This window comes from Microchirus variegatus (assembly GCF_963457635.1).
Source record: "Microchirus variegatus genome assembly, chromosome: 8".
In the NCBI taxonomy this organism is placed as follows: domain Eukaryota; kingdom Metazoa; phylum Chordata; class Actinopteri; order Pleuronectiformes; family Soleidae; genus Microchirus; species Microchirus variegatus.
The window spans coordinates 16,792,884-16,819,535 of NC_139809.1; the positions used below are offsets into that span (position 1 = coordinate 16,792,884).

Sequence of the window (26,652 nt, forward strand, 5' to 3'; positions counted from 1 at the left end):
CCCGGAATGTTGGTTATAAAGTCAATTCAATATCAATCAAAATCAGGTTAAATTAATCCTTATTTAAATACGGTCTAACTTTAACCTAATCTAGATGTGGTCTAAGTTAAATATACTTTAAACCAGGTCAAATTAAACCTCACTTAATTCAAACCCCCATAAAATGTTATTAAAAAATAATTTAATATTAATCATATTTAGTTATGATTCATATTAATATTACATAAATGACACTAAAAGACAGTATTGTGTAGAATATCATATTGTTTATTATCAATGAAACTCATATGTGTTACCAAAAACAAAACTATGACAAATGAACAAAATAATGCACAAAAATAAATGAATGAAATAATGGACACATAAAATAATATATATCTGTATGTATATATACAGTATCAGTTTTTATATATACAAAATATAACAACATACAAGCCAAATAAATATTTACAACGTTGTGATGAGGCAGAGTAAAGACTATCACATGTTTTTAAATGATCTACGAGCATGACATCACTGATAACACAAGTCCTACACAAATCTTAATTTTCAGATATTCTAGACTTAGGAAGGCATAGATTAACACGTGGCCTTACACGGGTTCATGATATAAAACCTCAGCGGTGCATATATGAGATAACAGGTAACACATACACATCAGAAGTTCTCCTTGTAGAAGTTGAAGCTGAAGTGTTCACACTGAGCCTTGATGACTTTAGCCAGAGCTGGAGCGCCGCAGTAAAACACATGAACCTTCCCCTTGTTCTCCTCTGACACTTTCTGAAACACCTGACACACACGCGCGCGCGCGTGCACACACACACACACACACACACACACACACACACACACACACACACACACACACACACACACACACACACACACACACACACACACACACACACACACACACACACACACACACACACACACACACACACACACACACACACACACACACACACACACACACACACACACACACACACACACACAGGGTTAGGGTGGCTTCAGTCTTAAATTCTTAAAACAAGGTTAAGTTAAACCTCAACTCAACCAGGTCTAAAGCAATTCTAATTTAAACCACATAAAAGCTAAACCCTCACTTACTGTAAACCAAGTCTAAATTAATCCTTATTTTAAACCAGGTCTAAGATAAACCCCAGTTAGAGTTAAATTTAATTTAAAGCAAGTAAAATATAAACCATAAGAAAAGTCAGAATAAAAATTAAACCAATTAATCCTAATCCAGATCAAATCAAAGTCAAACTTCAGTTTAAGTTAAACCTAATTTAAAGCAAGTAAATAATAAACCTCAGGTTAACCAGGTTTAAGTTAGAATGAAAATGAAACCAGGTCTAGATAAACCCAGCTTTAAACCAAGTCTAAGTTAAACTTACTTCAAATCAGGTATAACGTAAAGCTCAGTTAAAGTTAAACCTCAGCTGCACCAGGTGTAATTTAAACCCTAATCAAACCAGGTGCAGGTTAATCCTGATTTTTAAGTTAAACCTAAGATAGATCAGGTCTAAATTAAAAAACAAGGTTAAATGAATCCTAACTTAATCCAGGCCTAGACCTTCAGTGGACTCACTTTCCCCCACTCAGGTCGTCCAGGTTGGGTTCTGGTCCTGAGTCCAGTGATGGAGTCTCTCTTCTCTTTCTTGGCCAGAAGGTCGAGCGCCATCTGCAGGCCGATGGCCTTCATGTCGTTCTTACTGAGCGCTGACGTCATATACATGTGCATCTCCAAGAAGCGACCTGTGGAGACACGGGGATCAATGTGGATCTGACCCCGCCCCCTCAGACCTCTCTCTCTGGTCTCTCTCTCACCTTCTGGCTCCTCGTCGGCCTGGTCCATCTCCAGTTTGGTGAGTAAACTGACGAACCATTCAAACGACTTCTGGTCTCTGTTGATCCAGATGAAGTCGACCTGCGGGATCCAGACAGACTCACGTTCACCAGTGTTTGTTCACCACAGTCAGCTGATCGGTGACCCCTGACCCCTGACGTCTTACTTTGCGCAGCTTCATGTCGCTGCTGTCTTTGATGTTCTCACACCACGAGTAGTTACAGTTGGGACAGTTCTGCTTCCTGCGGCGGTACCGGTACATGATGCTCTGCAGGATGGAAGCGAAGGGTGTGATCCCGATACCGGCGCCGATCAGGACGGCGTGCTCCGAGGTGAAGATCTGCCTCGTCGGAGTCCCGTACGGTCCATCTACATAACACTGACACACAGCATACACACTTACAGAGTCGTCATCATCATCATCATCATCATCATCATCATCATCGTTGCTGTGTTTTTCATACCTTGATGTAGCAGAATCGGTGGTTTTCTCCAAATTTGGCTGGAACCTGCAGTTTGAGGAGAGAACCTGGTGAGTCGGCGTAAGGTGATAACGAGAAACTTAAATTTGGATTCACAAATAGAAGTGGACCTTCTGTCCGTCCGTCCTCCATCATCATTCCATGTCATTAAAGGTGTCATATGTAAGAATGTTGCCAAAAACGGTTACTACATTAAAATTCAAAATACAGAGGTCTTTTAAGTTTCGTTTTCTGACGTAACTGGCAACCCGTGGTTGCTCGGCAGCTGAGACTCTACTGACTGCAATGATTGGTAGACGGCGGTAGGTGGCGCCACATGCCAAAACATGATTTCAAAACATAAACATGATTTACAGTCTGCAAAACATTTTTTTAATGCAAATATTTTGTCTGTACTGTTGTTGTTGGTGAGTTCAGTTTGTTATATGAACATTATTCCTGAGTCTGTGTGACATATTAGGAGGGTTTTATGGCCAGTTGATTTAGATTTATTACATAATGCACCTTTAAACTTACATCAAACTAACGTCACTTATGTTACAAAAAACCCATGACTTCCAGTGTTTTTGGGGGTGGAGCTTGGGGGAATTTGTTGTATTTTATCAGACATGATTTTTTTTTTTTGCCTCAAGGTCCCATATTTTTTACTGAAAAATCATGAATTTTGAATAAAATCATAATAAATCAGGTAGATCTGGGATTACTACATTGATACAGCTCCCCCTTGTGGCAGAGCATGACAGCACATGACTATATATCGTGTATTGTCTCCATCCCCACACGTGAGTAAAGGTGAGAAATACACACCTCCTTCAGGGGCGGAGCTTCTCCTCGCTCCGCAGGCCCCAGCTCGTCTGGGAGAGGCTCCACCGACCCCTGACCACAAAGCGTCAGCGGAGCCGCGCCACACTGCGAGCCGTTCTGCCGGTACATGGTCAGCTCGATGGCGTCGTCTTCGTTGGACGCCACTGCCTGGTTACAGTCAGTGGAGCTGAACAGCTCCTCCTGTGGAGAGGTGAGAGAGCGCTCAGTCATGTGGTAACGGCCACAGACTGTTTATAAAAAGTGGACGTCGTCTTCCAAGTTGTCGGGGTGAGTCTAAGTCAGAATAGCCAGCAGGGGGCGACTCCTTTGGTTTCATGTTTGTTACCTGTGCCTTCAGCAGCTGCCTGCGGTTCCTCAGACTGGTGGCCAGTCTCTTAGTGCTGACGCCGTGACTCTCCGCTTGTCTGAAGTACTCGTACAGTCGGTTGGTCCACTGACCCATGGAGCGGATGTGCAGCCACATTGTATCTGCAGGTCAAAGGTCACAGCAGTCATCAGGGTGTGAGGTCACATGTTGCTGTTCTCAGTGTTCGAGATGCTGACTATACCCGTCTGCTCCGGAGCGCTGCTGATGGTGAACGGGTGCCACTCGTACTTGGCAATCGCGGGGATGTTGATGTAGACGTAGTCTCCTGGTTTGAAATGAAAGAACTGAGGACGTTTGATCACCAGGTGAGTCACCTGCACAGACGCGTGTCAAAACACCTGTCACTCTCAGGGCACGTTCATCAGTTTGTGGTTTCATTTAAATGAGTTTTAACAAAAGACTGAAGTTTGTTTTTGGCACCTTGGACGGCAACAGGTTGACCTCCACAATGTAGAGACCACCCATACGAGAGACTGCAATTCCCACAATCTTCTCCAGCAGGAAAGCCAGACCCGGAACCAGGAACCACTTCCAGAAGTTTGCACAATGCACCACGAGCAGAGACCACACCCACACATAGGACAGGTGAGACCAGTAAAACACCTGCAGGAAGAAGAACATGTGAGAACCATCAAACATCTGCAAGAAGAAGAACATGTGAGAACCATCAAACATCTGCAAGAAGAAGAACATGTGAGAACCATCAAACATCTGCAAGAAGAAGAACATGTGAGAACCATCAAACATCTGCAAGAAGAAGAACACGTGAGAACCATCAAACACCTGAAAGAAGAACATGAGAACCACCAAACATCTATAGAAGGAAGAACATGTGAGATCCATCAAACACCTGCATTAAGAAGAACAAGTAAGAACCAAAAAACACCCGCATGAAGAAGAACCCGTGAGAACCATCAAACACCTGCAAGAAGAACGTGAGAACCATCAAACACCTGCAAGAAGAAGAACAGTGACACTGTCAGATGAATGTTTTCTGCTTTATGTCTGGGTGAACCAGTCCAGGATGCTGCTGCTGTCTGATGTGAAAACCTGTGTCTCTTACCTCAAAGTGTCCACTGCGTCGTACAAACGTGCTGGAGCAGAGCACCATGAAGCAGATAAGGACCTGCAGGATGATTCCAGTCACCGAGGCCGTTCCCTTCACCCAGCCGATCCCTGGTCGAGTGGTGAGCAGATACTCCCACAGGCTGTAGTCGCTGTTCTCGGCCAGCAGGGCTGAGATGAAAGTGTGAGGAGAAGAACATTTCTCAGTGTGTGTGTGTGTTTCTAGCTCACGGTTTGTGTGTGTGTGTGAATAAACGTGTGTGTGTGTGTGTGTGTATGTACCAAAGTTGAAGATGTGAGCAGTGGTGTGCACCAGTGTGTAGAAGAGGATGGCGCAACCAACGATCTGATGCAGCAAGATGTTCTGGTCCAGAGGTAAGACCCTCACCACCCATGTTGCCCTGAGCCACGTCAAACAGCGACGCAGCATCAGCACCTACACACACACACAACACACAACACACCATGAGCGGTAACATCCATTATCCATATCCATAATTTAGTGTCCAATTTTCCCAATCCCCAAATCTGCATCTTGGAGAACCCGGACACCACAACCCACACACGGCGTCGTACCATGACGAAGGTGCAGTTGAAGTTGAGACACTGTCCACAGCCCTTGGCCACCATGAACCACACCCCCCCGTAGTTGTGCTGAAGCATGGCCAAGATGAAGAGCAGCAGGTTGATGCAGGTGTACACGCAGAGGAACAGCAGCTTCCGACTGTTGTTCTGCCAGTACGTCCGCGTCAGGTACCGCGGAGTGTGACGCTTCTTCTGCTCCACGTCAGGAGGCTTCAACCAGTTGGCGGCACTGAGGAGGGAGGTCAGGGGAGAGAGAGATGTAAGCAGTGGAGGCAGCTGTGGGTACCCGCTCTGTTGCGGTCACCCAATGGGATTCCGTGGGTAACTGTCAGGGATTTGACAAGAAGCTATACTTTGTGCATGAGTGGGTTTGCGGTACGAATCGGGTAGGTCGTTGATATGAAATGGGGTGGTGACCTGCATTGCCCAACTGGATTGTGGGTCAAATGCTGGGCCAGAAGTTGAGAAATGTTCAACTCCCTAAAAGCAGCCGGTCAATCAATCATGCTAATATTCCACCACAAGCACTGGTCAATCAAATCACCCAATCCAAATACTTTGGCATAGGTACTAGCCAAATAAAATCACAGGAGTTCTCAGACTCAGACTCTGTTCTCCCCTCGACGTGGTTTGAGCAACATTAGCATCTCTTACTACCAATTTGGCCCTGAAAGACACTGTTCAGTGGTGGAGACCAAACACATCGCTAAAAGAGCGGAGCTGATGACGAGGATGATGAAGTCTGACCTGATGGTGAGGTTCTCCATCACCTCCGGGAACGCCTCCAGCTCCGCCTTCAGCTCCTCGAAGGTGATGGCGCCGCTGTTGTCTTTGTCGGCCGACTCGAACAGCGCCAGCGTCAGGTCATCCAGCTTCTCCTCCGGCAGAGAGATGGCGCTCTCACGCAGACAGGACTTCAGGACCGTTCTGAGTTCGTCGGGATCGATGGAGCCACTGCCTGTTTGACGCAGTTGTCGATTAAAAGATGAGAAATAAAAGGTTTCGAATTAGCTTTTAATGAGCGATCAACAGGAGCAGAGGTCATGGAGGTGTGGTGTGAGCGTCCGCTGGAACAAAACAAAAGAGCAACAGCGAGACAATGAGGATGAAAGATATACATTTGGGCTGTAACCTAACCCTAACTTAATCCAGGGTTCCCACACATTAAGAGCATCTTCGGCCATGATGGACAAGTGATTTTCCTTTTTGGGACAAAATTCAATGACCCATGTCTATTTTGTTGCGATTTTCAAAAACCTCCAAGGGCCTTCCAAATTCACAAACTTTCAAGGACCTATGGGAATCCTGTTAATCTTTCTAAGAAGTGAATATTTCCCCGCTCTCTTTGCTCCGCATAACATAGAAATCATCTCGTGAGATAGGATTCAAGGAACCTCGTAAATGTCATCGCTTCTACTGACGCACTTTAAGTCCGTTTGCTAAATACTTACGCCCTGTTGTTGCACCTCAAGCACCACAAGAAAGCAGGTATATGTTCCAGCCCCGGTCCATTCAGGAAACCTGATTTGTTCTAAGCATGTGCAAAATGTGGCTACTTCCTGTCAAATCAGGCTACTTCCTGTTGAATCAGGCTACTTCCTATCGAATCAGGCTACTTCCTGTTGAATCAGGCTACTTCCTATCAAATCAGGCTACTTCCTATCGAATCAGGCTATTTCCTGTCGAATCAGGCTACTTCCTATCGAATCAGGCTACTTCCTGTTGAATCAGGCTACTTCCTATCAAATCAGGCTACTTCCTGTTGTATCAGGCTACTTCCTGTCGAATCAGGCTACTTCCTGTCGAATCAGGCTTCTTCCTGTCAAATCAGGCTACTTCTTGTCGAATCAGGCTACTTCATGTCAAATCAGGCTACTTCCTGTCGAATCAGGCTATACTTCCTGTCGAATCAAGCTACTTCCTGTTAAAAAACCATGTACTGACCGTCCACATCGTACACCTGAAACAGGAACTTGAGTTTGTCGGTCTCGTCGCCGTGGATGAGGAGGTCCAGAGCCTCCAGCAGCTCGTCCAGGCTGATGGAGCAGCTGCCGTCCGAGTCAAAGAGAGCGAAGAAACGCTCTGCAAAGAAGGACTGCGCACACACACACACACACACACACACACAGATAACCACAGCAGAGGTCAGAGGTCAGAGGTCAGCGTGTCGAGCCGAGGCCCCCGCCGTGTGTCGGCCGCTCACCTCTTTGACCTTCAGGGCAGTTTTAAACTCATCCAGGCTGATTTCTTTGTCGTCCCCCGCGATGCTCTCAAACTGTTTGGTGACCCAGTCGAGCCATCGAGCGTCCTCGTCCACGCTCATGGCAAGTGTCTCTGCTGCGGGAGACAGTGGATGCCAGTGATCGACATGTTAAAGGGACAGTTCAGGAAACCTCAGTGACGCATGCATGATGTTTTATCTCACTGTTCCTGAAGCTCCCCTGCACCAAACCCCATAGAGAAAATCAGCGATTTTACATCACAGCACACAGGAGTTGTTGACCCACTGTTGCCTGCATGCCACACGAGGCAGCGGTAGACCAGCAGCTCTTGTGTCCATGCGAGCTTAAATCAGTGATTTTCTTTTTCAGAAAAGGCTCTAAAACAGTGAAATAAAACAGATGTCAGCTGTGCCATTTCCCATACACCTCAGTTTATCTCGTCTTGCTTGTCTCTAATCTTGCCTAATCTCAAAATGACTCACTACACTCTCATTTTTAAAGTTATTTAACCTTAATTTCGGCGGTGAGTGAAATGCTGGCACCTCGCCGAAACAACAAATACGAATAAGTAAAGACAACCTAAATCCATGGAACTGCGAACAGGAAAAACGGGAAATCAAGACAAAATAATCAAAAAGAAAGACAAAGATAAAGTCAACGACAACACTGAAATGGGATCAAACAAACAGCTTGAGGATCACGCTGACGCACCTGACTAAAGAGGTCGGTAAAGTTACCGCCGAGCTACCTAAACTGCTCCAAGTTGTGCAGGATGTTTAAGAACTAAAGGAGAGCATTGAAAATTTAAACAAAGTAATCAAAGAGAAGGACGGCAAAATCGAAGGGCTAGAACGAAGAATTGATGAACTGGAGCAGAACACGCGAATGGAAGATGTTATTATTACTGGATTGGATGCAAAGTATCGATCATATGCTTCCGTGACCAGGAAATCCGGACTTGGCGAGGAGACGCAGTCCGAGGAGCTAGAGACGCTGGGACAGGTGTTGTGCCAATGTAAGTATCCCCGACAGAAAGTGTTTCCCCTGGCCACGGCCGCGGAGGCGGAGAAACAAAGATGCGCTTGCTTTCACCCAAGTAAATTAAAACTAACAACAAGTGCATTGTTTGATGATTTATTTTATGTATACTTCACATATTACTCTATAACCTCTGGGATTATGAACAGCTTTCTTCTAGTTTAGCCAAAGTTATGGGGGGATACAAATCATAGCAGCCATGTAAACAGTCTGAAATAATGTGTTTCCCCCATATCTTTGGCTCGGGGACACACTTAAAACATTGACTCTATGACTGAGTCCAACGAGTAATTCTATATATACGATGCTAGAAAGGATTAAGGATTACTTGTATAATTTAAAAAAAATTCAAAGTAATTGCTGTATCTGAAACATGGCTAAATGAGGATCAAATGAATGATGTGCAGCTGGATGGGTAAGAACTGTTTACAACAAAACGAGTAGGCAAAACGGGAGGTGGTGTTGGGTCCGGGTACTAAAGTATAATCCGTTTTTTTCACAATACCAACAAACGAGAGCACGGAAATTTCCTATATAGAGTCCCAGGAACTTCAGTGGATATTTTTAATGAACAGATGGCTTGCATGTGGGATAAGGTCAGTGACAACAAGGTGAAAATAATATGTGGTGATACGAATATTGATTTACTAAATCTGCATGGAAACAGTAGGACCGTAGATTTCATTACTGCAATGTATAGCAATAGTCTCTTCCCTTTAATCACTAAACCCAATAGAATTACCACAGATACTGCCACGCTAATCGATAACATATTCACAAATAAAATTGAAAATGATATCAGAGCTGGTTTTCTTCTACATGACATAAGTGACCATCTTCCTGTATTTGCGATTTTCCCAAATGTCTTTAAGACAAGGAAGGAAAAAAATGGCAAATACATGTAATTATAGACATAGATCATTGGAAGCCATTGTCGCTCTTGATTTAGAGCTCAGTCATCAAACTTGGAATGAGGTTTATGAGAATAGTGATCCGAACAAGGCCTATGATGCGTTTTTGTCCACATTAATGTTGTCCTAGAACAAACACTGCCCACTAAGGAAACATACAAGAAAGTACCATCGTGTAGTCAAGCCTTGGATTACTAAAGGGATAGAAAATGCTTGTAAAAAGAAAAATGTTCTATACAGAAGATTTTTAAAATTAAGAACTAAAGAAGCCCAAAATAAATATAAAACCTATAAAAAATAAATTAATAAGTATTATGAGATCAAGCAAAAAGGGCTATTACCATACATTACTGGAACTTCATAGGAGTAATATACAGGAAATATGGAAGGTGTTCACCCTTTTTAATGACAAGGTCATTAAAAAGGGTGAAGGGAAAACCGCAATTCCTAACTACTTTGTAAAAGATGACAATGTGATCATTAACAAAGCCATTGACATTGCCAATGAATTGAATACTTTCTTTGTAAATGTTGGTGTCAATCTGGCCAAGGAAATTAAGGAGCAGAGAAATGGGACTGGGATGTTGAATACTGGAGATACAATGCAAAACAATCTGCACTCCATTTTTATCAGGGATGTTGAGGATAGTGAAATTATTGATATTGTAAGAAAATGCACAAATAAAAAGTCCACTGATTGGACAGGAATAGACATGGTCCTAGTAAAAGATATTATACATCGTATTGTGAAACCATTGAAGCATATATGTAACCAGTTTTTTCACACGGGCATATTCCCCAACAAGATGAAAATAGCAAAAGTCGTTCCAATATATTAAAATGGAGATAGTCACTTATTTACAAATTACAGGCCCATTTCCCTGCTCCCACAGTTCTCCAAGATCCTAGAAAAATTGTTTGTTGTCAGACTCGACAACTTCATTGAGAAACATGATCTATTATGTGACCAACAATACGGCTTTAGAACAAACAGGTCCACCTTCGATACAGTTGATCATCAACTATTAATTAAGAAACTGGAATGCTACGGTATCAGGGGGATGGCTAACATCTGGTTAAAAAATTATCCTGATGAGCGCTATCAATATGTACAAGTACAAGATGTTAAATCTGAACTTTTGTAAGTAAAATGTGGAGTTCCTCAAGGATCTGTCCTGGGGCCTAAGCTTTTTATTTTATATATTAATGACATTATTAATGTATCAAAGATTTTTAAATTATGTCCTGTTTGCGGATGACACAAGTTTGTTTTGCCATGGAAGAAATGTGGAGCAGCTTCTGAGAACAATGGAAGGGGAACTAAACAAACTGAAGAAGTGGTTTGATGTAAATAAATTATCTTTAAATTTAAGTAAAACCAAATTTATAATATTTGGAAATCAAAAAATCAATAATGAAGTCTCAGTAAGGATTGATGGTGTGAAGATTCAAAGAGTGTTTGAATATAAGTTTCTTAGAGTTTTAATTGACCACAAATTAACCTGGAAATCTCACATCAATCATGTCAAAAAAAAAATGTCCAAAACAATCGCTATAGTTTGTAGATCTAAAGAATTTTTAAATAAAAAAATCACAGTACCTGTTATATTGTTCCCTTAAAATTCCATACATGACATATTGTGTGGAAGTGTGGGGAAACACTTATAAAACCAATCTCAAGCCCATTTTCCTACTACAAAAAAGAATAATACGTATAATTATGGGAGCAGAGTATCTGGAGCCAACCAATGCTTTATTTATAAATTTAAATACATTACAATTCTGGGATATAGTCAATCTTCAAACTTTAGTGATTATATACAAAGCACATCATAATCTCCTCCCAAGATGTTCTCAGAGGCTGTTCGAAATTCATGAGAGTAAATATGAATTAAGAAACACAGGTATGTTTAAAAAGACATGGGGAAGAACTTAAAGTAAAGAAAACTGTGTTTCTGTGAAAGGTGTCAAACTGTGGAATTGCTGTGATAAGGATTTAAGAATGTGTAGCTCAATCTATGTTTTCAAAAAAATGTTTAAATATAAAACGATAAACAGTTATAAAGATAATTAGTAATTATGTTGGTAGCCTATATTAACATTAAAATAGCACCACAACATACCCCATATTAGTATATAATATAGTATTATTATTGTTATATAATATAATGCAATACATTTATCTTTGTTTCCTTTTTTATATATTTCTTTTCTTATTTGTGTATTATCATCCACCGGATGCCATATTGTTTGAATAAAATTCAGGATACAGCAAAGGATAGGCTATAATAAGCCCTCGGCTTCAGCCTACTCCTTTTTCGGACATTTTATTTACCATTATTTGTGAAATGAACATGTAAATGTCTCAATGTATATTAGTCCGAAATAAACCATTTATTCTCATCTCTCTTTATTTTTCCTCTAATTTTTACAATTCTTTACATTCCCTTTGTGTTATTTTGTGTGTTTGTTTGTCTCAGCCTTCACGAACAGCTGGAATCCATCCCGTGTACATCCTGCTGTATTGTCTCTCCATTGATAAGACAGACGTGCAGCAGCATCGTGAAGGATGTTACCATGGCGATGTCAGACACAGAGAAAGGAAAACACATATACAATATACATACAAACACACTCACTGTCAGAGGAGACCAAAGTAAAATCTCGATCAATAAAACAAACTATCATTCTGTTCAATAATAACCATCATTGATTGTTGAAAAATTCTCACTCAATTTAACGTCTTCAAATGCATTTTTAAAGGAAAAGTTTGTTTCCTTTATATCAGAGGTAAAAAAGTAGGAGTTTAAGTGAAATTTGACAAACAAAAAACACAAGAAATAAAGCTCACAGCTCGTCATGACAGAGATAAAATCAGATCAGGGTTTTACCTGCAGTGACGCCTCGTCCTCGTCTCACTGTTCCCTGCCCGAGTAAGTCTGTGTGTCCTCGCCTCCTCTTGTTCCTCCTCAGAGCTTCTGTCTGCATCAGCTGGACATGACATGCAGGACTTCAGCGCTGTCACGCAGAGGCGTTTCAAAGCACTGTAGGGCCCCCCAGGAAAAAAGGGATCCAGGATTTCAAACGCCGAAGTGACAAAATAAGACATTTGGACTTTGTGACAGAGGCGGCAGCGGATCGACACCTCCTGTGTCCCTGTGATGTTAAAATCACTGATTTTCTCTATGGGGTTTGGTGTGGGAGAGTTTCAACAAACATAAATCATCTTTACGTGATAATATGGATTGTTTTTAATGTGGAAATTCTATACAAAGTTCTACATTTCATCAACAATCACTGCAAAGTAAAGGGTTAAATCGATCAATTATTGATTATGGAGATGATCCAAATATGTGTCACTGCGTCTCTTTATTGGAACATTTTTAGTACAAAAACATCAGAGGGGAAAGGTCACATTTAAGGCACATTGGTGATTCTCACCTTTACTAACACACACACACACACACACACACACACACACACACACACACACACACACACACACACACACACACACACACACACACACACACACACACACACACACACTAAAGTCAGTGTTAAAACGCCTGACATCAAATAAATACCCTCATTTCTCAAAAATCATCCGATTGTGACAAAATATAAAATCATTAACCTGAAAATAGAACCGAGATTATCTGTAACTCTGGATTTTTCCATTTAAGCACAACTCTCGTCCGAAGTACACCTTCAAGCACTTTTCAAGGACTTTCCAGGACATTCCCTCAAATTCAAGGACCAAACGTTTTTGACCAAGTCAGTCTTTGTCTTTTGTCTTTGGTGAGACAGAGATCTTGGACGTTTGGACATTTCCCAGGCATCACGTCGTCATTCGCTCTCTCTCGTCTTAACTTTACTCGCTCGTTGTTCTGCACGGAATCTCACGACAACAGAGAGAGAGAGACAGATTATGAGTCCACGTTTGTCCTGCGTTAGGCCTGGTCTACGTACATCGAGCAACGCAGGGCGTGAAACAGTAGGTGGCGTTGAAACAAACAAATGAAATATAATCTATTGTTTACGTTCTGTATTTACATGCTTAACTTTTCATAGAGGTCAAAGGTCACCAGTGATGTTGCTTCACACGTGTGTCTGTGTCTCCCCACGTCACGTTGATGGAAGCAGGAAGGAGACTGAAGCTGCTGCCTGGTCCTGGTTCTGGTCCAGGTCCTGGTCCCCCATGATAGACTGCAGAGCCTCCAGTCCCTCCACAGACACGGTCAGACTGCCGACCACATCACTGCTGTCCAACACGTCCACAACTGCAGGACACACACACAAACACACACATACACAGTCTGGTTTCCATGACTTCAGAGGACATTGACTTACATTGATCTGTAAATGTCTAATTCACCAGATGTCCCTACTCTCACCAACTGTCCCTTTTTTCACAAGATGTCCCTGCTTACTCCAAATGTCCACACTTCCACAAAATGTCCCCATTCATAAAATGTCACCACTTTCACAAAATGTCCCTACTTACTCCAAATGTCCGCACTTTCACAAGATGTCCCCTCATTCACAAGATGTCCACACCTCCACAAAATGTCCCCACTTTGACAGTGTCCCTACTTACTCCAAATGTCCCCACTTTCAACAAATGTCCCCACTTCCACAAAATGTCCCCATGCATAAGATGTCCCTACTTACTCCAAATGTCCCCACTTTCAACATGTCCACACATTCGCAAGATGTCCCCACTTTTACAAGATGCCACTACTTACTCCAAATGTCCCCACTTTCAACAAATGTCCCTACATTCACAAGATGTCCCCACAAAAGTTGTCAGGAATGAGGTCAAATTTGTGATATATCTGAATGGATCTTGTGTGTGTGTGTGTGTGTGCACTGACCGTTCAGACTGGTCTCCGTCAGATCCTTTCGTCTCTCCAGGATCTCGGGGATCCTCAGAAAGGCCACGCCCACGTCCTCACACTCCCTGTCCTGCTCTTCTTCCTCTGGAGGTTCACTCACCACGGTGAACCTGATCCTGATGAGGAGATGACATGAGACGGTGAGACCCGAGTGTCCCTCCAGACTTGCTCAAAGACACTTTATTCACATTGTGGGATTAACGTCAGAATGTTTGGTATTTTCCTCACCTTTCCATCTGAGGGCGTCGTCCCCGCAGGACGTCTCTCAGCAGCCGGCGTCTCGCCGCGTTGTTCTCGGCGTCCACTGGAACGACTGAGGGACAACAGGCAAAACACATTTAGATTTAGGTATTCATTCATCCATGCATCCTCGAATTGTCCTCAGAGACATTTCTCAACATTTCCATGTCTCCGTGTGTCCAGGTGGGTCTGGACCCGTACCTTTGCTGTAGTTGAAGTTGATGCTCCGCCCCTGGGTGGGCTTGGGCAGAGACTGTGGCGTCTCCTCCGTGGACAGGTCCAGCAGAGAATACTCCACGAACAGACGCACCACGTTGGCGTCCCGGGCCACGCGAGACTCCGCCCTCAGACTCAGAGACACCACCTCCACGCGCACTCGCTCTGACGCCTGTAAGAACGAAAAAATAAAACACATTAACGTCAGAATTCAAGATTAAAGTCAGATTCTGAGATTACAGTCAGAGAAAAAAATTCTAATTCTGAGATTATAGTCAGAATTCAAGATTTAAATCCGAATTTAGAGATTAAAGTCAGAGAAAAAAATTGGAATTCTGAGATTGAAGCCAGAATTTTGTGATTAAAGTCAGAATTCTGAGATTACAGTCAGAGAAAAAGTCACATTTCTGAGATTAAAGTCAGAATTCAAGATTAGTCAGAGAAAAGTCAACATTCTGAGGTGAAAGTCAGCAGAAAAAATTGCAATTCTGAGATTGAAATTCAGAATTCTGAGATTAAAATTCAGAATTCTGAGATTAAAATTCAGAATTCAAGATTAAAGTCAGATTCTGAGAGTAAAGTCAGAGAAAAAATTTAATTCAGATTAAAGTCTGAGAAAAAAGAAAATTCTGACTTTAATCTCAGAATACACCGTAAATACACTCCAAAATAAAACATAATCTAACTGTTTTTGACATGCTTAACCTTTCATAGAGAGAACACATGGTTTATTTATTTGTCAAATTCTCAAAATTCTGCTCCAACACAAATAATTAGGCTTGAATTTCATCACAGCGGAAAAATATTGAACTTTCAGGCTTGGTTGGTTTTGACGATTAGAAATAAATAATGAACCCGTTTGTCAGCAGAGAATCAGAAACTGGAAAAAATAATCGAACGGAGGGGAAAATAAACACCTTCACAAATCACTGCACAATCTAAACATGTTTCCAGAGCTGCAGATCAATTCTCCCTGAAGCTCTTTCCTTCCTGAACAGCGAGAAGGTAAACAGACGGCGGGCGGCTCCACCCACCTTCCTCCCTGCAGCCTGACCGTGAACGATGCAGTCATCGCTGTCCGACTGAGTCGATTCTCTCCGACGCTGCCTGGACGCCTCGACGTCTGCGCAGAAATCAGAAAAACAAAGAGTTAAACATGAGAAACACGATCCCAGCGTGGGTTTGTTAACTGAGAAATTTACAAAGATTTGAACGGCTGTGTTTGGCTCTCAGAGGAGCGGTGTTAACATTTATGAACTCGACATAAGACACCCGACATTTAATATTTACGCCTGAGAGGCCTCAGAAACCTCCTCTCCGTTGTGGTGTTACTACAAATATTCAGTTGCATCTACAGCATTTCTCCTGTATTTATTACGCTGAGAATCACGCTCAATATTTTGTTGTTGTTATTTGACCTTCGCTGATTTCCTCAGAAACATCAGAGTCGGACTGTGAGACGCTGGGTACGAGCTGGCCCGCCGAGAACAGAGACTCGTCTTCATCGTCCTCTTTCTTTGCAGGAGCTGGAGGCAGAACCTGCACACACACACACACACACTTGTTTTTTTATCTTTAGTGAGAACAAATCACCTTAACCTTAACATAAACCTCATTCTAACGCTGAAAAAGCCTTTTTAAAGACCTCACAAAGATATAAATATCTGTTTAATCTATAATCGACAACAGTTAGGGCTGCAGCGTGTTATTTTTTAAACATAAACAAACGTGCATTCCACTGAAGTGACGCTAGCAACGTTTAGGACAACAGAAGTTAGACACTGAGATTTTCAAGATTAAAGTCAGAGAAAAAAGTCAGAACTCTGAGATTAAAGTCAGAATTCAATATTTAAGTCAGAATTCTGAGATTGAAGTCGGAATTATGAGATTAAAGTCAGAGAAAAACAGTCAGAATTCTGAAATTGAAGTCAGAATTCAAGATTTAAATCATAATTCTGAGATTAAAGTCAGAATTATGAGATTAAAGTCTGAGAAAAAAGTCAGAATTCAAGATTAAAGTCAGAATTATGAGATTTAAATCAGAATTATGAGATAAAAGTCTGAGAAAAAGTCAGAATTCAAGATTAAAGTCAGAATTATGAGATTAAAGTCAGAGAAAAAAAATTCCACTGAAGTGACGATAGCAACTTTTAGGACAACAGCAGTTAGACAGTGGAGATTATCAAGATTAAAGTCAGAGAAAAAAGTCAGAATTCTGAGATAAAAGTCTGAGAAAAAAGTCAGATTTCTGAAATTGAAGTCAGAATTCAAGATTTAAGTCAGAATTCTGAGATTAAAGTTAAAAAAAATTCCACAGAAGTGACGATAGCAACATCTAGGATGACAGAAGTTACACTGGGATTTAAAAATGAAAAAAAAGTGTTTAGTTTTATTTTGTACCTTCATCACAGGAGATGATGTGGTTTTATCTCCGAGGCCTGAGGGACTCGTGTCCTTAACCTGACAGAAAAACAGAGCGAAAATGAACTGAATTCTGAAGTCAGAGCGTTCATAATTTATTAATTAAAATATATTGAATAATCGATATTTGCCCCGGTGTATCTATTATTGCATTGCACGATTAATATTTGAACACCTACGTCGGTGGTCGGTCTACGCACAACAGCACAGTTAAAGGTGTGCGAGTGTGAAACTCACCAGCTCAGCCACAGGCGCCGGACTGATAAACGTAACCTTTTTGGCAAAGACTGCGTCCCTCGATTGTGTTTCTGGTTTGAGTTTAGGCAGCGGAGGAAGAGCCTGATAAAAAAAGAGAGAGACGTGTTAAAAACACTTAAAATAATAGTGTTTTGCTTCCACTAAGAGTGTCAGTAAGTAAGTAAATAAAGTGCATTTATCAGGCACTTTTCACTGATAATGAAATGAAATAAAAAAAACTGCGTAAGAGCATAAGGGCCACAAGTCAAAATAACTTTAGAAAAAAGAAATAAAACAGCATGAATTCTGAAATTAAAGTCAGATTTCTGAGATTTAAGTTTGAGAAAACAAAATCTGAATTCTGAGATTTAAGTTTGAGAAAAAAAAAATCTGAATTCTGAGATTCAAGTCAGAATCCTGAGATTAAAGTCTGAGAAAAAAGTCAGAAACCTGAGATTAAAGTCAGAATTCAAGATTTAAGTGAGAATTCTGAGGTACCTGTGCTTGTACCTGTGCTTGTGTGTTCACAGCAGAGCCGATGAAACCTCCAGGCTTCTTCAGCTCCTCGTCTTTCAACACGTGGCTGGTTTGTGTGGTGGAATTACTGACTCTCATCCAGTAATCCAGAGAGCCCACTGTCCCCAACTCTGCACCTGAACCCGACAATGATGGGGAAAAAAACATGTTTTTATTAACGATTCTCAGCCTCAGGAAACTCCTACTTTGCTTCTGTTGACATCAGGTTCACATCGTCCCACGTCTGTTTCCAGGTTGTTTTTTTAGGAGATGTGTGTTTGTTAACTAAAGTAAAAAAAAAAAAAAAAAAAAAAAAACAGCCTTAAATTTTTCAACTGTAAAAAAACCACAGAGGGAAAAAAACCTGTTGGTTAAGAGTCTTGTTGGCTCTGAGGGTTGAGAGCTGCAGCCTCTGCTTTTATTTCACTTCATACTTTCACTCTTTTCATACTTCCAATCCCATGGAAAGTTTCTGGAAATGATATTTATATTGACATAAAAACACTCCCACAGACTGTTGTTGACAGTGACGGAACAATTCAACTTTTCTGTGTCTGATAACAATACAATATTAGTTATTTTAGACCATTTATGAACATATGAAGCTGTTAACAAAACATTTGTGCAGAGTCATTACAAAGACATAATTATCCACCTGTGTTTGGCTAATTTGAAAATTGCAGCAGATTGTATTATGATTTTGACCAATTTTATTTTAATTAATTAATTGTTAGCCCTGCAACAGACACAATATTTATTTAAGAGCTAAAGAGGAAGAAGAAAGAAGAGCTAAAACTAATGATTGAGACCATTAAGGCTATTATTATTATTATTTAATTACTGAATGAATGATCTACTACAGGGCTGTTCAATCACAAACTCAGTGGGGCCACATTTTTCAAAATGAGAAGGTCAGAATTAAGAGAAAAATGTCAGAATTCTGAGATTAGAGTCTGAAAAGAAAATTAGAATTCTGAGATGAAATTCAGTTCTGAGATTAAATTCAGAATTCTGAGATTAGAGTCTGAAAAAGATTAAAGACTGAGAAAAAAGTCAGAATTCTGAGAAAAAAAGGTCAGAATTCTGAGATTTAAGTCTGAGAAAAAAATTCAGAATTCTGAGATTAAAGTCAGAATTCTGATGAAAAAAAATCTGAACGTCCAGACTGACTTCACATGTGTTGTTTTTGTATGTGGTCCACAGACATCATCTCACTCACCGAGCAGCTGTATCTTGCCGTGGACCTTCTCGTCCTGCTTGAGCAGCTGCTGCAGTGGAAGTCGTCCACTCGCCAGCGTCCTCCAGTCCGTCCCCAGTGCCTGGTGCAGCTCCACGGTGACAGACTCTCTGCCGAGGTAGTCGCGGAATCGATGGTCGGCGCTCACCGCGTACTTGGACGTGTAGCCGTAGCTGGGCCTGTGGCCCACCACCACCGGCGTGGAGTGCAGCTTGGACAGATAGAAGCAGTAGGTGCAGAAGGTGTAGGGCTCGTTGTCCCCCAGAGCCTCCAGGAGAGACGGAGACAGAGAGGCGCTGACAATCTGGAGCTCCACGAGGTTCTGTCCAGGCTCAAGGCGAAGCGATTCATCGAACTCGTCCGACTCGACCTCGTCTATGACGTCTGGTCTGTAGACGTGTGTTTTTGGGCCGTAGATGAGTTCCCTGAGCTGAGCTGAGGAGCAGCAGGGAAGAACAGAGGAGACTTCTTTAATACAACATGACGCCACATTTGAAAACTATGTAAAGTATTTACTACTTAAAGGTGCCATATGTAAGAATGTGGCTAAAAATGGTTACTACATTCAAATTCAAAATGCAGAGGTCTTTTAGGTCTCGTTTTCTAATGCAACTGGCAACCCGTGGTTGTTCGGCCGCTGAGACTCTACTGACTGCAATGATTGGTAGACGGCGGTAGGTGGCGCCACATGCCAAAACATGATTTCAGAACATAAACATGATTTGCAGTCTGCAAATTTTTTTTAATGCAAATATTTTTGCTGTACTGTTGTTGTTGTTGAGTTCAGTTTGTTATATAAACATTATTCCTGAGTCTCTGTGACATATTAGGAGGATTTTATGGTCAGTTGCTTTAGATTTATTACATAATGCACCTTTAACAAAAGGCTCACCCAATAAAATCTACACTTTTTTCTCCCATTATAAAACAGGATGTAAGCGAATACCTTGTTAATATAAAATACAGTTGTTCATATTTCCTCACCCTCCAGTTTCTTGATCTTTGCCGTGCTGGCGTCGAGCAGCTCAGTCTGTCGCTCCAGCTCCTGCTCGTAACTCACTCTGTCGTTGTCCATCTTCTGCTGCACTGCCTCCAGCTCCGCCTGGTGGCATAAAAGTGCATTACTGGACAGATGTCGGCTGGCAGGACACAGAACAGACACACTGAAGATTAAAAAAATAAGAAATCGCTCAGCATAATCGGTGACATTGAAGAACCTTGTAGTCGTTGCTGATTTTGTTCTCCGTGCTCAGCAGGTGTCTCGTCTTCTCCAGCTCCAGGATGGTTTCTGCGTGAGCGGCCTGAAGCTCTTGGACGCTCCCTCTTTCCTCCACCTGCTCCAGGAAGCTGAGGTCACGTCTCTCCTTGCGCGGCTCGCTCTCCTTTGAAGGAAAACATGACAACTCATTTGACGTTTTATATGTGAAAAAAACACTCTTAAAATCAAAGAAACAGGTTTCTGAACAAGAAATACAAGGGATATATAAAAGTCTATGTTGCTATCACACTGTTAGACAGACTTTTACAACAGGAAACTGAAGTTTATAAACTGCCAACTCTCTCAAACACAGAAGGCTCACCCTGCTGTGGAGTTTCAAACCATCCCTCAGCTCGTCCATTTCCTGCTTCTGCTCCAGAAACCGACTGTGAAGCTTCTGGTTTTCTTCTGCGAGTTTCTCGTGCGTCTCTTTAATAAAACACACAACAATCTTCACTTCAGTCATTAAACAAATGTAACATTTATCACACAATCGCGATTTTAGAAAAACAAAAACATTATTGGGGCCCGAGCCACGAATGGCAGGGGCCGAAACAGCTCCTATTGTTAACCTTCAGATTATGATTATATTCGTTCTTCTTCTTCACCACATCATTTCCAGCAGGCTGCACACTGAGAGGTACAACGCTGCCCTCTACAGGTAAAAAAAAACAGTTAAACCAAGTGAACGTACCCCGCTCTGCCTTGAGCTTCTGGAGGATTAGGTTCTTGTCGTCGAGGTCGGCCTTCAGCGCCGTCTCCAGCTGCACGATCTGTAACTTCAGCTGCTGCTCCTGGCTCTGACATTTCTGCTGCTGAGAGACGTCGAAGATGCTGGAGATACACGAGGACACGATGATGAAGACGGACGACGGTGAGGAATTAGAGGTTCAGTCTGCGTTAGAAAGAAAGAAAAAAAGATGCCGCATCTGTTGGTGTGCAGTGACCTCTCACCTGTCCAGCAGTTTGTTATAGTTCTCCTTCAGCTGATCTCGCTCCTGCTCCACTGCACACAACTGCTGCGGCAGCTGCACGGAGACAACAGAGGACATGAGACTCGACTCATCAACAGAGGACATGAGACACGTATGTATGGCTGGCGGGTTGGATGGATGATGTATGCATGGATGAATGGTTGGATGGATGTGTGGATAGAGGGATGTATGGTTGGTTTAATGCATGTATGGGTGGATGTTTGGATGGATGTATGGGTAGAGAGATGGATGGTTGGTTGGATGGATGCATGGGTAGAGGGATGTATATATGTACGGTATGGATGGATGGTTGGATGGATGCATGGATGGTTGATGGACACCGGCACAGTTCTCTTTATTTTGGCTCTATGCACCACTACAATGGATTTGAAATGAAACGAACAAGATGTGCTCTAACGGTACACTTTCAGCTTTAATTTGAATTTACATCCAAATCAAGTGAACGGTGTTGGAATTACAACACTTTCTATATGTGCCTCCCACTTTTTAAGGGACCAAAAGTAATTGGACAAACTAAAGGTCAGGTGATTGACTGATAACATTCCATATTTACCTTAAAAAACTCTTTGGTTGCTTTTGCAGTATGCTTTGGGTCATTGTCCATCTGCACTGTGAAGCGCCATCCAATGAGTTCTGAAGCATTTGGCTGAATATGAGCGGATAATATTGTTGGAAACACTTCAGAATTCATCCTGCTGCTTTTGTCAGCAGTTACATCATCAATAAATACAAGGGAACCAGTTCCATTGGCAGCCATACATGCCCAGGCCATGACACTACCACCACCATGCTTCACTGATGAGATGGTATGTTGTGGCTCATGAGCAGTTTCCTTTCCTTCTCCACACTCTTCTCTTCCCATCACTGTGGTACAAGTTGATCTTGGTCTCATCTGTCCAGAGGATGTTCTTACAGAATTGTAACAGCTTTTTTAGCTGTTGTTTGGCAAATTCTAATCTTGTCTTCCTGTTTTTGATGTTCACCAATAGTTTCAATCTTGTGGTGAACCCTCTGTATTCACTCTGGTGAAGTCTTCTTTTGATTGTTGACTTTGAAACACAAACACCTACCTCCTGGAGAGTGTTTCTGATCTGGCCAACTGTTGTGAAGGGGGTTTTCTTCACCAGGGAAATAATTCTTCTGTCGGCCACCACAGTGGTTTTCCGTGGTCTTCCAGGTCCTTTGGTGTTGCTGAGCTCACTGGTGCGTTCTTTCTTTTTAAGAATGTTCCAAACAGTTGATTTGGCCACACCTAATGTTTTTGCTATTTCTCTGATGGGTTTGCTTTGATTTTTCAGCCTAATGATGGCTTGCTTCACTGACAGTGACAGCTCCTTGGATCTCATATAGAAAGTTAACAGCAACATATTCAAAATGCAAATGTCACTCCTGGAATCAACTCCAGAACTTTTACCTGTGTCATTGAAGATGAAATAATCAGGGAATAGCCCATAATTGTCCATGAAATAGCTTTTCAGTCAATTGTCCAATTACTTTTGGTCCCCTAAAAAGTGGGAGGCACATATAGAAAGTGTTGTAATTCCTACACCGTTCACTTGATTTGGATGTAAAGGCCCTCAAATTAAAGCTGAAAGTGTGCAGTTAAAGCACATCTTGTTTGTTTCATTTCAAATCCATTGTAGTGGTGTATAGAGCCAAAATAAAGAGAACCGTGCCGATGTCCAAATATTTATGGGCCTAACTGTATGTATCGTTGGTTGGATGTGTGATGGATGGATGAAGTATGTATGGTTGGTTGGATGAATGTATGCATGAATAGATGCATGGATGTATGTATGCATGGATAGATGGAGGATTGGTTGGATGGATGTATGGATAGAAGATATAGATGGGCGTTTTTGTTTGTACACACAGTCTTTGGTCGTGCAGCACTCACCAGCTCTAACTTGTTGTTGGAGACGTGCAGCCTGTTCTCCAGGTCTCCGCTCTTGACTTTCTCCTGTTTGAGCTGCTCAGAAAGTTCGTCCAGCTTCTGTATCGCTGCCTTCAGCGTCTGCTTATGCTAAAACACAAATATATTTATAAATGTAATCTTTCATTTCTGCATTTACTTCAGATTAATCACATACATCTTAATGAATACTGTGGATGATGCTGCAGCTGTAATTCGTCTCACCTCCTGTAGTTGACCCTCCAGCGCAGTGACAGCGTTGGACTTCTCCGTGAGCTGCTTCTGCAGTTTGATCTGCGTCACGTTGTTGTTGACGTGCGACCTGAGAGGGAACACAAGTGTTTGTTTACACGGTGGACATCTGGGTGTGTGTGTGTGTATGGGCAGTATAGACACGGATCGATAGTTCTCATATTCAGAAACTGCTCAGACTCCACTCGGACACTTCAGGTGCAGGAGGAAAAAAAACAAAACAAAAAATCACTCCAGCTGCAGTGTTTCCACACTCTGTGATTCATTAGTGAGAGGAATGATGTGAACGTGCTGAAAAATTTAACAATGTTTTCACACATCGTCGTCTAAAATCAGGGTGTTTTCACATCTTTTGTTCCAGCCGTCTAAATTAAGCGAGGTTAGTTAAAAGTTGTTGTTTTTGTACATTTGGGGACATTTCAGGGACCAAATAACTCATCAAAATCAATCGGGAGTTATAGCCGTTTGTAATTACGATAATTTATACACTATAACAAACAAATAACATCTGCTTTTAGTTTATCGCGCTAATATTACATAAACATTATCTACTATGTCTGCTTTAATAATAACCTGACATTCTGTAGGTGGCACGTGATTAGTCCATAAACCCGGATATCACGTTACCTGAGCTTGTTGATCTGTTGCGCCTGCTGAAGTCGGTCCTCGTATTCGGCCTGCGTCGCCCTCAGCTCCTCCCTCAGCTGCTCTAGCTCCGCCTCCATCTCCTCCATGTGGCTCTGCTGAGACTCGATGATGTTCTCCCTGGAACATAAACAAAAACAGACTCCTCCTGATATCTGCAAACACATGCAGGACTGTCTATTTTAACTATGTACGTTTTTTTTATTACTTTCTGTACGTCGCCTTTAATATTTGATGTTTTTATGCTGGTGAGTTCTATCTTTTACCACATGGTGGCAGCAGCAGCATTTCACTTGTGGACTACACAAACTATGTGTTTACAGACGTTTTGAAATCGTCATTGAATGCATCTCTAAGCTTTGCACACTATATGTACAAATCTAGCAGCGATTTCTGTCTGATTGGAGTCTTTTTACGGTTGTTTTTTTGTTATTAATCATAAACATGGGGTTCCCACACCTTAGTACAAATCAAATTCAAGGACTTTCCAGGACCAATTCCCTCAAATTCAAGGACCCAAAGTACTGACACAACTTGTAAGTGTCTTATTCTACATCAATCAATGCAGGGCATGAAACAGTAGGTTGCGTTGTCACAAACAAGAGAAACATTGCCCTAAATATGAACGTTCAAGGACACATGTCAATTTGATTTTCAAAAACCTCCAAGGGCCTTGAAATTAATTTTTTCCCTTCTTCAAATTCAGCCATTTTGTTTGTGAAGGACATGAATCTCAAGAATCTAGTGGACGACCGTGTGCAGTGACTCACAGGTTGCGTGTCCTGGCCCTCGCCTCCTCCAGCAGGCCTGGCCGCGTGTGAGACGGAGTCGGCGAATCGTCTCTCCTCTTCAATCCAGAGTTGACCCGCGGCTGGACGCGTTTGTACGGACGCGGCCTGCCGCCGTGCGAGTTCATCACCTGCTGCTTGGCCACGAGGAGACGCTGCTTCAGCCCCTCGTTCTCCGTCTGGAACCCTCGCACCTTCTCCTGGAGCTCCTCCAACATCATCTCCATCTCCACGTTCCGAGCCCTGGAGACTGCCTGGGCTCCTCCCGCCGCCAGCTGCTCCATGCGGCCGCGGTCCTTCACCAGCTTCATCAGCTTGGTGCCGAGCCTGAAGGGTGAAGGAAGAGGAATTACACAGAGGTAGAGGTTGGAGTTAACTGGAGGTTAAAGAAGCCCTGCGTGAACTCACTTCTTGATCTTGTCTTCCTGTTTGTTGACGTGTTGCTTAAAGAGCAGGGACTCTTCATAGAGACGCAGGAACCGGTCCTCCAGCTCCTCCCTGGACATCTGAGAGACATCTGGCCTCGCTCGAGCATTTTGATGAACGGACATGTCCCCAGCCACTTTATTAGGGACAAAAAGTTCAACAGTAACAGTAACTCAAAGAACCACTCATTATAATCATGAGGACTATGTTTGAATGCACAGCATGTGGATCCTTGAAGTCGATGGGACACCACTTTATTAGGTACACACTAATATAGTGGCTGGTGAGTGTAGTGACACAGTTAGAGGTGTGTATTACACACACACAGCATCACTGACCTTGTAAAACAGCTTCGAGTCGAGACACGTCATCTGCTGCTGTATCAGGTTGACCTGACATTTTAGAATCTGGAAATAAAGAGGCATTTCAATAAAACACTGTCAGAAGACACAGCCACGTCGCGCAAAACGGTTTAGATAGTTCTAAATGGAAATAAACCAGTCAGAAATGTGATCGAGTGCCAAGCCCTATTTGAAAACACATTGATTAAAACTAATTTCGTTATGGGGATTAAAAAAGATGTGGGCTAGAACAATAATCTGAACTGCTTATTGAATGTGTGTGCCTTCTAATGAATTCGGCAATCATGTGAACTCTCCACATCTTTTCGTTTTATTATAATTTACAAGGCTTCTCCTCATGCCATAGTTATATACATGTACATATGTGAGTAATACGAGGCGGTGCGGTTCTGCAATTTAAAATATCACAAAACAACGCGCTACTTGGTGTGTTAAATATACGCCGAATTGAACATTTCCATCGTTCATATTTGGATATTGTGTTAATTGTATAGAAAAATAAACACGTAACCTTATTCTGTTTAGTCAACATAAAAAATCTGCGAGATTTTGAACGGAGTCTGGCGAAGAAGCCTCTACGTGAAATAACGTTATTATATTCGCCTCGTATAAAGGTTATATGTTGAGTATATGTAAAAAATTTAATATATATGCAAAGAACAAAACAAAAGACGTAAACATTCCCCAGCTTTTGAACGCGTTGTTTTTCTATCGCGTTCAAATTTCAAACTAGCGGTGACGTTCCTTAGCAAGCGCTAGCTAACACGCTAGCTCCGCCTCAAAATAACCACAACAGCATTTTACAGCAGTGAGGCGTGTTATCATGGCAGAGGGGGAATGTCACGAATTTAAACACACGTGCCTTTAAAACGGCGTATAATGTACGAACAAACTTACAC

At 42.1% G+C, this 26,652-nt stretch overlaps 2 protein-coding genes across 2 annotated transcripts; both read right to left on the minus strand.

Annotated features, from left to right (window-relative positions):
• Nucleotides 1–657: 657 nt before the first annotated feature.
• Nucleotides 658–7,502, minus strand: nox5 (NADPH oxidase, EF-hand calcium binding domain 5; the record flags this gene model as incomplete). Its single annotated transcript, XM_083894230.1, is given in 16 exon segments — nucleotides 658–789; nucleotides 1,598–1,794; nucleotides 1,837–1,936; nucleotides 2,022–2,234; nucleotides 2,320–2,364; nucleotides 3,145–3,342; nucleotides 3,488–3,630; nucleotides 3,711–3,843; nucleotides 3,950–4,132; nucleotides 4,593–4,765; nucleotides 4,877–5,030; nucleotides 5,171–5,408; nucleotides 5,927–6,161; nucleotides 6,164–6,246; nucleotides 7,120–7,274; nucleotides 7,383–7,502. Coding segments are annotated over 16 exon segments (2,502 nt in total).
• Nucleotides 7,503–13,478: 5,976 nt separating this feature from the next.
• On the minus strand, nucleotides 13,479–25,471 carry rpgrip1l (RPGRIP1 like; the record flags this gene model as incomplete). The annotated part of the gene is made up of 20 exons (XM_083894231.1): nucleotides 13,479–13,633; nucleotides 14,228–14,364; nucleotides 14,477–14,561; nucleotides 14,690–14,876; nucleotides 15,739–15,827; nucleotides 16,123–16,243; nucleotides 17,105–17,164; nucleotides 17,363–17,464; nucleotides 17,873–18,015; nucleotides 19,098–19,550; nucleotides 20,100–20,217; nucleotides 20,333–20,497; nucleotides 20,696–20,802; nucleotides 21,068–21,207; nucleotides 21,328–21,401; nucleotides 23,266–23,391; nucleotides 23,506–23,602; nucleotides 24,160–24,297; nucleotides 24,948–25,292; nucleotides 25,374–25,471. The coding sequence occupies 20 exons, from the start codon at nucleotides 25,469–25,471 to the stop codon at nucleotides 13,479–13,481; spliced, it is 2,940 nt and encodes a 979-aa protein (XP_083750357.1).
• Between the last annotated feature and the right edge of the window lie 1,181 nt (nucleotides 25,472–26,652).